The sequence below is a fragment of the Branchiostoma lanceolatum genome, chromosome 4 (genome assembly GCF_035083965.1).
Source record: "Branchiostoma lanceolatum isolate klBraLanc5 chromosome 4, klBraLanc5.hap2, whole genome shotgun sequence".
NCBI classification, from domain to species: domain Eukaryota; kingdom Metazoa; phylum Chordata; class Leptocardii; order Amphioxiformes; family Branchiostomatidae; genus Branchiostoma; species Branchiostoma lanceolatum.
The window spans coordinates 26,411,566-26,423,748 of record NC_089725.1 but is presented as its reverse complement, the minus strand read 5'-3'; the positions used below and the strand labels follow the sequence as shown (position 1 = coordinate 26,423,748).

Sequence of the window (12,183 nt, the reverse complement as noted above, 5' to 3'; positions counted from 1 at the left end):
AAGAAATAAAACAGTGAAGGATGTTGTGAAAGAGGTTGTTAAGACACTTCGTCTAGCAAGGTTCACTGTCTTTCACAATCTAAACTTAAGTGTTTTTTGCTTGTTTGTTTTGTTGGGGGGTCATTGTTTGCAGGAGGTTTCTCAACCACAGAAAAGGAATTTGCAGCCATCATTAAATCCCACATCTACAACATATTAATTAAGTTTTTTTTGCCTTTGAATTCGAGATGTGTTTCTAATATTTTTGTTAGCTACAAACTAAGCTTTATTATTTTTTCCCTTTGAATTTTCATCATAACCACTAGCATTGTGTTGGCTGTTTCAGGGTCAGACATTCCTCAATATTATGTACTTGGATTTTTTAAAAATCAGCATATAAAAATCTCCATCTTATTGTTTTGATATTTCACTCACCAGGTACTAGTCATTTGTAAATGTGAAACATGATGCAAAATCATATATATATATACATATACTGTCATGGTAAATATAAGAGGGAATATACCATAAGACTACCCTGAAATCATATTATATTGGCTAGACATTGCAGACATTCTTACACTAAAACAAATTTATTTTATCTTGTTTTGCTCACTTGCAAATATTTTTGTTTATTGCATGGAAAAGAAATCAAATTTGAATGAATTTTTTGCATTAAGGTTATGGATAGCAGTGTTGTCTGATTTTATGCAGTAATGAATGTTTGGGAAATCTTTTTCTTGATTGCAATGGTTTCAAACAGAGAAATTGCCTGGTATACGTATGCATGTGCAAATTGGATAAACTGTGGGATCAGTAAATCATCCAGTCACACCAGCAGCAGATATGTATATTTTAATTATTAAGCAGATATTGCTGAGGACACCTGCATCCAAACATGCCAACAACAGTCATACCGCAGGAATCACACTGATTCATGAGGAATCTCATTTAGTGATGCAGGATGGCAAAAAATGTAAAGATTGACACATGCATATGAATCCTCAATGATAATATTTCTCTGATGCAGGTACAGTAGCAGCACTGAACATCTTTAGAGCACCCTCAGCCTGTCAATCAAAATGGTAAGAGCCTCCACCCATGATCTAAATGAAAACACTACTATTTATAAGATGAATTCAATGTTCCTTTCAATTTATCAAGTGTTTCGACCTTGTGAGACAGAAGTGTTATGCTATTTTTACCTCCGGTATTCATTGATATGGGTGGGGAGAATTAGACTCATCAAAACCCTTTCACTGGTACTAGTAGATAAAAGGCTACAAGAGAATGGTATTTTTCTTCTTATTGTTGTGTTATTACACTCCATCTAGATTCTAATGCTCACCTGTTTTTATATATTTGTCTCGCATTGGTGGAGAAGGATTCACTTAAGATGCTGTTTATTTCTTTAAGGGCAAGTCATCAAACTATCCAGACCTGTACAAGAAAAGGGTGGTCTACCAGGGGTATCTGGACAACAGTTACTGCATGTAAGTCATTGTCAACACATGATATCCTGGAGCCTAATGTAAGGATAAAAGTGAAATAAATCATTTGTAGTCTAATCCTATTTGATACTCAAGAAGTAGTTGCTTTATCAAGGTTAAAAGAAGCACATTCTTGGCCACTCTAGCAGGTTGGATTTTTTTTTCAATTTTCAAATTGTTTTGCAAAGCTTGTAGTGTACACTGAACAGGCACTGAACCTATGCCTCTGGACCCTGCACTGCCAAGCAGCTCTGACAAACACCTCCTTGCAAGCCAAATGCAATAGTTTTTCCTCAAAAGTTGGCCATTGATTCATATGTAAATACTTTTTCTGTCTATCAAATTGCACAGCATACAATATATAGTGAAATGTGCATGTCATCTTGAGCTTCTGTCTTGTTGTATGTTCAGCAACATCGATCTTGCCAATGTTTTCCCCCTCCTTCTCATCCTGTTTCTATTAATATAAAGCTGGTAAGACAATTAATCAGCATCATTTAGTATTGTACTATATCACTGCGCTGCAATGGGTCCTTTGTCATCATGCTAATTGACTCTTTTTTTCATCTACCTGTCCTTTTAAGTTGCCATTCTTTACTCATTAGATGACATAACCTACATACCAACTGTGGCAACTGATGAAAAATGCGCTTTTAATCAATGGATATGTGCGGTGGATATCCCTAAGTAACATGTGCTTTGGGGTATTTTTCCGCAGGCAGCCAAGTGGAGAGGTCACCTTATTCAAGTGTTACTTGGAATTAGCTAATTTGATTCATATTAGCGACAGGCTAATGCAACAGTTCGGTTAATTGCCACGCTGATCAGCATCATGATGGAAGCCATGCATAGTATTTAAGGGATAAATTGAGGCGTTAACATCCGAGTCAAATAGATGAGGAGTCACCTCTCCCAGACATGTTAGCTAGATATCCAAGGGGCCCTGGCGAACGATAAAGTCTTGCATGACAGTTGGAAAGTGATAAATTTGACATAATCTAATTAATCAGCAACTATCCTCGCAAGACATGCATGGTATTTAAAGATGTGTGAGCATGTGGCGATTACAAGGGAGGAAGTAGTAAATAAAAGTTGTGTCACAAAGTCATCTCCCAGGAAAAGCCCGGTGTAGACTTGAGGCTTATGCTGTAAGTGCATTATCTTTCCCTGCTCTAATTAATAGCAAAGCTGCTTCAAGTAGACAGTTTGGGTCTAATCGTTGCACGGTGGCATGTTCAGACTTCCGTTCCACTCAATGAATACTTGGCAATTATTTCTATGATCAAGCTAGAGTTGAAAATACTGATAAGGCCACGAGGCCTGCATGGAGCCACGGTAAATCTCCACATTACCTTCAGCTGGACCCAAATGTAATTACTTGTTGCCTTCTGCCTGGCTCAAGCCCAGATGTATAATGCAACCAAGTGTTGTAATTTATGTGTTACCAGCAAAAATGGCCATTTGGGAAAAGTGATCAATGGTCGCCTCTCTGAAATCTCATCTAACCGGCAGAATTTGTAGTAAAATAGTTCTGTTGTTCTCCGTCATGTGAAAAATTGTCCAGAATCAGAGATGGGGATGTAGACAAAAATGTACATTGATGTCATTGCCTAATGGTTTAATGATAAGAACTCAGAAGTAGTTGGATATGCCAGGTAGAGTGAGGTACTCACAGTATGTCAGTAGTATGTTGACATTTAGAATGTAGCACCAGTTTCTTTTCTACTTGAATTGATATTTTGGCCGTGTGTAAAGCGTCCTAGTGAATGGCAAATAAAACTCTGTGGTCAATAAGAACTTTTTATGTAGAATATTAATCAATACTATGTCGCCAGGATTTTATCTGAGTATATTGTCTTCCTTAATGTTTTTTCTACTCCCATCAAACTTGGTGTCCATTCATTCTCATTTTGATCACGGCGCCATTTCTTTGAAGCTAAATGTGTTCTTAAGTCCATTCATGTCTTAGATATAATCTGGCACCTCCTCATCTTACTGACATCTCTTTCTCTGTCCTTAAGTAACATTGTGTAAGACCTTGCCAGTTTGGGGGTCGCGACCCAATGGCTTCCAGACATCTCCTGAAACATTTCGGGATATCTCCTGAAAAACAGAGACGGCTTACCGTTCTTACAGCAGGACTTCTCAGGAGTCCGTTTCATCAATGTAATTCACTGCCTGATGACTTTGGACTTGGTTCCCTTATCAGTTCGATACGGCTTGTTTGCTCTGTAAAGACGACATGCCAATGAAGACATGATTGACAAATGCCTAAGACCCAGTGCAATTGGTCATCCTGACATGCACCTTTGATCTTTGATAGAGATATTAGCCGGACTTGGTTCTACTCAACTTGCATGTCAATAAAATATTGATCTGTTCTTGTCCTTGCAGTCGATGACTTCAAGATAGTAAAAACTCCGCCGTTTGCCGAGTCGGTTACAGAGGGAGATGTGAGGTGGGAGAAAGGTAATGTAGTCATCTTCACATCCCCGTAAGGTCCATCAAAGGGTACAAAGGAAGGACATAATGCCAGGAGTAATGCCATCAAAACAGTATCAGATAAAAGGCGCACAAAGAAGAAGAGATCTATAGCCGTATATTATGCGCTGCCCCTGCCCTAATTGGCAGGCAGCTGATGACATTGCAGGATTTTTTTCATTATTGACTTTCTTCAAGGTACACTTGATCAAAGGTCGGCGCCTGTACATGATGTAACTGTCCCGTGGACGGAGAGACTGCCCCCAAGTCACATTGGGGGTTGAAGTCCTGTGAACCACGATTGTATTTTATGTTTCTCAGGGCAGAGTTGTTTACCAGACAGCATTACTCCTAGGCAAGAAAAGATGCAGGGCTATCTGAAGAACGTTGTTATTTGTGGCATAATGAATTATTAAAAATGAAGCTACATGTAGTAATTCGATAGACATGTACTTAATTGGGAGGTCACAATGGAAGCACATTTTTTGTGCTTTAGGACATTTGAACAAGATAACCTCCCATTCAGATCAACTGTGGACCCAAAGCTAAGGAAAGAAAATGATGAATATATAATGCTAGTATCGTACAAGCATGACATAAACATGACTATATCAGTATATGTAGTATTTACCTTTTCTTCAATAGATAGCAAACATGTACACATATAAGATGTTTAGTTTGTACCTGTTAAGTCAAGCATTTGTCTAGGACATCTGTGATAGTCGCTCATATGGTAGCTATTTCTGCAGATAGTATCAAGGACATGTTACTGTTGTGACCTTTTACTGCTCACATGTGCGTCATGCCCATTCAAGACCTTGCTATCATGCTCCAATATTTGATCTTAAGAGCACAAAGCAATTTTATTTGAAGACGATTGGACCCTTATCACCAGTGACGCCAGTCTCCCTGGCAACAATATGGTTTGTACTTGACGAGGCAGACTTTGATGTCCGTAATTGTATGGTAGGGAACCTTTGGTTTAAAACCCCCATGTATAACATAAGACATGTTTGCTTTTTTAAAATTCGGAAACCACTTTATGGCAAATACATGTGTGTTTGTCAGAACTGACTTCAAGTTTCCTTTCCAGCGGTTGGAGACTATGTGAATGAGGATGAGGTTGTGGGAGAAATTGAAACAGACAAGGTAGCGTATAAATGACTTTGTAAAGCTGTTGGTTTCCCAGAACCAGCTTATTTATAACAATTAGGCAGCAGTTCAGACACTCTTGCCTCAAGGCACAGGGCTTCAACTGTCATGTTGTTAGGATCACTCTGCATTTGTATCAGGACACAAAAGCTACAATCAAGCAGTAGAGCCACCAACATGTTCTTAGATGCTGTCACGTTAAGTATCTGACAACTAGTCGCAAGGGAAAATATGTTTTCTTCTTCTTAAGCTTTTATCTGACGCCAATTTTGAATAATAACATCAAGGCTAGTCATGGTTTTAAAAGGTCATTATTTCAAACTGCTGCTATTTATTTGTCAACATGACTCTTACCAACCCTATGTTTTTATTTGATGATGTAGATGATTCTTTAGTTATCATTTATGTATTTATTACCTTTGCCAATAAGGTTTTTGTTTTGGTTGCATTGTTTCTGGTTGTGTTTGCTTGGTTTGACAGCATAACTCAAGAAGCTCTTGATGGATTGTAATTATGTTTGGCTTGTGGCTTGGTGTCAACAAAACAAAGGACAAATACATTCATGGGCCTCCTAGCGACTTTCTATGGTACTGCAACAGAACTTCCATTTTTGCCACCTTAGAATTACCCCCTCTCTCTCTCCCTTCACATGCAGACTTCCATTCCTGTGCCGTCGCCAACATCAGGAGTCATTGAGGAGTTCCTGGTAGCAGATGGAGACACGGTTACTGCTGGTCAGGAACTCTTCAAGGTCAAGGTCACAGGTAAGGGAACAGGATCATGTTATTAAAGATAATAGTAGTGCTATCAAAAAGATGTCTATAATTGTGCTTCTTTTGGATGTCGTGGAATCGGGGCTGTGTCCATCTTTCAGGTTTTGTTGTTGTTGATTTACGTTGTTAAATTTGTCATTTTAAGCTTCCGAAAGTACAGTTTCATCAGTTTCATGTCATTCAGTTGTTTAGGATGGATGTGGATGGGATGAAAGCAAATTTCGGTATGGTGGGACGGGTCCTGGAGACAGCCCTGATCAGTGGCATCAAAAGATGTCTATTTTTGCTTGGTTCGAACATCGTGGAATGCTGTCTAGTAGTAGGGAATAAAATGTTTTGAATATTAGGATCATAGCATGAAGAAGTTACATTTCATTTGATTAACAGCTGAAGATATTCACAGTTTCAGGACAGTCTGTCCTGTAAGTATGTTTGTTTGCATCATTACTGCTGCTGCCAAATGGCCTGATCATGAGACATTCTTGTGGTTTTGACTTGACACTTTTACTGGGGTCTCTGGCACTTTCAGTGATAGTTTATGTAACTCGGAGCTGACACCTTGAGTAAACCACAAAAGCCAGATCACTAATCTGTACACACATAATTCAATTAACATTACTACCTGTTCTTCTGATGTACTGTAACAAGATACCCTTGTTGTTTCACCTTCAACCTTATATAAGTTGCTTTTAACTAAGCGGCATGAAACACGTAGGATACATATCTAACAGTTCTCATTGGAAGATTCACTGAGGTACAAAAATGTCTCGAGAAAACTCATTTGTCCCTCCAGAGCTTACAGATATATATCCAGCAGTGTTTATTTGCATTGAATCTCTCCTTGCAGTGGAATCTTTGATCATTATACTTCAAGAAGCAATGGAGACAACTGTGTTTTAACAGTGGATGTACAGAGCAGTTTTGTACCATTTTCCATCCACAGCATCTGTAGGAATAACACTTAACATGAAGACTAGAGGTCTGTCATATTGTGATAATGTAATTGTTGAGATGTATAGATATATATCCTCCGTTCTTTTCCTAGTACCAAGTGTTTTCCTTGGTGAAAGATCTGAATTATACTTTTGCAATAATCATATTATACACATCAATGTTAGGCCCGAAACCATCCATACCGCACAGCAGACTGTATGCAGCGCATGTCTCACTCATCAGTTGCGACTTAGCTTAAGAGAAGAGGATACGGCTTCAGTATGCTTAGCAATAAGTTTATTAGCAGAAGATTTATTCCAAGAATCAATACAATTGGGCGTGTCTGACTAACCCTTATCTATAGAAACCAGAACTGACAATGTTTCTCCGCTGCTTCTCAAGGGGCGTTCTCCCCCGGGAGGGTAAAGATACATGTTTTGATTAATAAATTTCGTTAATTGGTATGCCCTGGGAATACAGCCTTGTGTTACTGATAGAAATAATGATTAGTTTCTTTGTTCTGTAAAAACATAAGACCTTGTAGCTCCTTTTACGATGCCAAGCTGTATCATGCATAATAACTCATTGACTGCAGAATCATATAATCTCATTTCCTTGGTTCATGAACTGAGGCCACACCAATTTTATTTGATGCTTCTCGGATTTTTTCAGGAAAAAATTAGAGCCACAGGGCGAAAAAAAAATTAAAATAAAATTTGTTTGCAAATAGTCTGGGGTGAAGATAAGGGTTTACATGACATAACGAATAAGAGGATTATTCAAGTTTCAGCTTTGTATGGCTCATTTTATGCAATGAACCCCTTTCTTTGATCTAGTACTATAATTTCCATAACAAAATTACGTTTTGCTATGTAATGTATGAATTGATATTGTAATAAATGAAAAATTATAACTTATGATAACATGTGACCACACTTTTTAGGTATGTGCAGGCCTTTATAATCTATTTTGGTGGCTATTGAGATTTACAACTGAACAAATAATAAAATCGTGAGTAAAAATTTGTGAATGGGAGTAGTGACCCATTTTTTTTTTTAAATGGGAAAAACAGGAGTGGCTATTCCGAGAAGCAACCAAAAAAATTGGTGTGACCTGAGAGTACAACATAGAAATACATGTAGAATCTGAGGAGAACGTTAACTTTGTATTGTTTGTACACAGTTTCAGTGAGTTCATACATACATGTTTATTTAAGTTGGTTTTAAATGAAAAATGAAATTCACTTTCTTTAAGACATTGTAATTGATTTCCATTGAAAAGGGCTTTGTCTACATCTACTACACTTTGTTAGCAAAATTTGCGGTTCCAATATATACATACTATTTTTTAAAGTTTAAACGAGGGTCTGTTGACATGAACTTTGGATGCAAAAACTTGCAAAGTTAACAGTTGGGTTCAAGATACAAAGTGCATATTGAAGATTGTTTTGTTTTTTTGAATTTGAAAGAAGCCTATTTAAGATTATAAACGTGTGTCATTGTCCAATCCTTGGAACGCTGATTCCGTATGAAATTATCAAAATATATTTTATAGATATATATCCGGATAAATGTTATTGCTAATATTACCTGACATGAGACCAAATATTGAACAAACAGAATGCTGCTATAAGTCTGACAAGAGGGGAAAACCATGGCAAGGGCACAAAAGCATTATCCCAATTGCAGAGAAAACGGTAATCGAAGATCGTGTACAAACGAATGAGGAAATTTGTAAGAAGTCCCCACTGGGGTGACACCTGTGACATGGCTAATGGTAGGTCCTAACCCCACTTGAATGCAGCTCAATAGAAGATGGATCAGGCATATTACTCCCTACAGTTTGTCATCCTTCATGCCACAACCCATTATTTCTTGTCACCAGTGCCGCTAGTCATCTCTGGAAGTGCCCCAACTTGTCAATGTTGTCACCTCAACTTTCCAAAAACAGGAAAAGACATTAGAACGACAGCACCTGACTGGCCCCATGGCTTCCAGGTTTGCCCCCATGAGATGTCTAACTTGTGTTTCATTCACTAAGTTCCTCCAAGATGGTTGTGCTGTTGGCTAAGTGCCAGGCTGACTTTAAGTGCCTCCATTCATCTCCATCTTAGACATTTGAAGACAAGCACTCCCATGACCAAAATATAGCACACCAAGTACAATACAAACCAAAGTGTTGTGACGTATATGCACATATTCTCCAAACAACTGAAATGGGTTTTCTTTGTGATTTGGGCTGGTACACTGATTTGAGTTAAATGAGGGTACTATAGTTTTAACAGGGATGCCATTTGTATGTGTTCCTTAACACAATTGAGACAGTACTAGCTATCTTATGTATATATTCTACAAAATCTTCTATAAAGTTTGTAATGTTTTAAGATGAGTTGAAAACCTGGTGAACCACAGATCTTGCTCATTGTTACTGACGAAAGGTAGTGGATGGTACCTGAAACATCTGACCGTTTGGAAATTCTATCCAGTTGCTTGAGTAACTGTTTCCTTGCGTTTACTATCTATCCATCCCTACACAGCCAGAGGAGCTCCAGCAGAAAAGCCTGTTCCTGCAGCTGAAACATCTCACTGTTTCCAAATTCTATCCAGTTTCTTAAGTAACTGTTACCATGCATTTATCCTTCCCTAAACAACTGGAGGAGCTCCAGCAGAAAAGTCAGCTCTAGCAGCTGAAACATCTGACTGTTTCCAAATTCTATCCATTTTCTTCAGTACCTAGTTACCATGTGTTTACTATCTATCCTTCCCTACACAGCTGGAGGAGCTCCATCAGAAAAGTCAGCTCCAGCAGCTGAAACATTTTGACTGTTTCCAAATTCTATCCACTTTCTTCAGTTACCATGCGTTAACTATCCATTCTTCCCTACACAGCCGGAGGAGCTCCTGCAGAAAAGCCTGCCCCAGCAGCTGAAAAACCAGCACCAGCAGCTGCACCCTCTCCACCACAGCCAGCTGCACCTCCACCTGCCGCACCTGCCGCTGGCCCCGTCCCCACCACACCTCCTCCGCTACCTCCACTGCCGCAGCAGCCCATCTCGGCCAAACCAGGTGTGTAACAAATACAATGCGGACAGTATTTAATAGAAAATTTAACACGTTATTTCTGTACAGAATGTAAAGCGGTTACCAACAAGCTTTTGGCCAGTCCTCTTGTTTACTTGTTTGTTTATTTTAATTATCTCCATTAGTGACAGTACATGATATTTCACTACTGAAGTCGCAATTACATCAAGCACATTACTTTACTGAACATAATGATACACGTATATGCACTTACAATAACACTAGAGTACTTGCAACAACATTGATAAATCCTTCTCAAGTTGACTTGACCCAAAGCCTATGTCAGGTGACCTGAACAGAAGAACCTTCATAGGAATGTTACAGGGAAAGAGTTGCATCATTGATGCTTTTTCCCCCTCAATGGTTACCGCATGCACACAACAACTCCAAGACTATGGGTAACATTGATAGCTGAAACATCATGATTGAAACAAGCTTGTCTGCCTAGCGTTCCACTGTGTATTGTATTGTTGCAATTTTTGATAAAGATAAAGATAAAGAAACAAGCTCACTTCACAGAGGGTAGGGACTAACTGACCCAATAGGAGAAAGCAGCATGTGTTACAAAGTCTGCTCAGGAACATCCCCTGCCTTATTTTTCATTTGTATGCCCTCAGGCCCTCTCTAGAATGAAGAACAAACGTTTGAATCTGATTTGGTGTCCTTAGTACTAGCGTCAGCTACAGGAGTGACATACTTTTTGTAGGGTGACATGATTTTACACTTAAGGAGATCAAGTAGGTGAAGTAATGCTAGTCCTGGTATCATGGCAAGGTCCCAGGTGATCTCCAGGCCACAGAAATGTTATACTGCTGCAATTGCAGGGATTAGCAAAACAAGCAAAAGGTCATACACGTACGTGGAACAGCGCCATAGGTGGAGTGCCACTGAGTGAAGCAGGGAACACCCACTTGTTTATCAGTAGCTATGAATATGTAATGTGAAGATCATATTTGTATCAATGTACTCACTTGTTTGATTAGATTTGCCCAGGTATATCAATCAATGCACATGCAAATGAAAACAAACACATTAATAATTATTCTTGGGACTTTTAAAAGATAAATCTTTATGCAAAAGAAATGTTGGCCTAGAAAAATGAAGTTTGCCTCCATATGACACTGCCTGTTCACAGATAATTGCACGTTTGATCTTGACCTAGATTAGAACCTGTCATTACCAGAATAACTGTGATCGTGCCCCTCCTAGCATTCCAAATAATCAGTGGTGCACGCAAATTTGGTGTTGACGTACAGGAACAGGTTTTTTGCACAGGCAAACAACAGTCAGTCATTATCTGAACCTTCAATTTTGGCTAACAATGGATGTTGTGTGAATGATATTCCAATCATTTGAAGTAAACAAATTCTTTTTTTTTTCATTTGGAAATGTTTCAGAGAATGTTTTCCTAACACTGAGATTATGAATTTCCTGTTATACCCCTTCTCAAACATTAATTGGGCCTGATTGTTTTTGTTCTGTCATTGAAAACGGAGGTATTGTTTTAAGCCTATGTGTTTGCTTGTGCTGGTGGCTGTCCGTAGTTACTGTAAATGCATTTTAAGTTTACAGTGATTTGATTTTACGGTTGGAAGAAAATGGAGTGTTCACAGTGGTTTGTAGTTCATGGCTAAAACAAGGTGGTAGGCAGCCAATGACCGAACAAGTATTTTTGCGGTAGAAGAAGCTTTTTTGGTGGTTTTAGATTTGCAGGTTACTAAGAAAACAGCAAACATTAAAACACTGCAAACTTAAATGCACTTACAGTATTTTGAATATTATAGAGTGACAAGGTTGGGAAGGTTTGCTTGCCTGGGTCCAAAGTTGACAGAACAACTTGTACAGGATAGTGAAAAATTCACAATAATGAATAAGACAAAAATTTCAGAAAAACTCAAAATATTTCACGGAGGTACTTTGAACTCATTGAAGTTTAGAGGTACTGTAATTTGACAGTAGGGAGAAAATTGAGTGTTCACAATAGTTTTTAGTTTGCGGTTGAAACAATCTGGTAGGCGGCTAGAAGACACAACAAGCATTTTTGCATTGGTTTTAAGTTTGCAGTGAAGAGGTTACTGCGAAAACCTTGAACATGAAAACTTCACAAACTTAAACGCATTTATCTTCCATTTCTTGTTCTAGTTGAAACATGCCATCCAAAGAACTCCATGTAAAACCTTTAACAGCAGCATATCCAGCACCAAGGAGATTCCCAAATGCCCCTAATCTACTCAAAAGTAGTTTTTGTAAGGCCCCAAAAGTGCACATATCAAGTTTATAGGCTGTCATTTTCAG

At 38.5% G+C, this 12,183-nt stretch overlaps 1 protein-coding gene across 1 annotated transcript in view; it reads left to right on the top strand.

Annotated features, from left to right (window-relative positions):
• The window catches only part of LOC136433718 (dihydrolipoyllysine-residue succinyltransferase component of 2-oxoglutarate dehydrogenase complex, mitochondrial-like), a 51,334-nt gene that overhangs the window by 1,419 nt on the left and 37,732 nt on the right, over positions 1 to 12,183 (top strand). The window contains exons 3-8 of the mRNA XM_066426170.1: positions 1,010 to 1,064; positions 1,396 to 1,472; positions 3,864 to 3,938; positions 5,044 to 5,099; positions 5,758 to 5,866; positions 9,697 to 9,873. Coding sequence (XP_066282267.1) covers positions 1,010 to 1,064; positions 1,396 to 1,472; positions 3,864 to 3,938; positions 5,044 to 5,099; positions 5,758 to 5,866; positions 9,697 to 9,873 — 549 coding nt within the window. The remainder of the gene's footprint in view (positions 1 to 1,009; positions 1,065 to 1,395; positions 1,473 to 3,863; positions 3,939 to 5,043; positions 5,100 to 5,757; positions 5,867 to 9,696; positions 9,874 to 12,183) is intronic.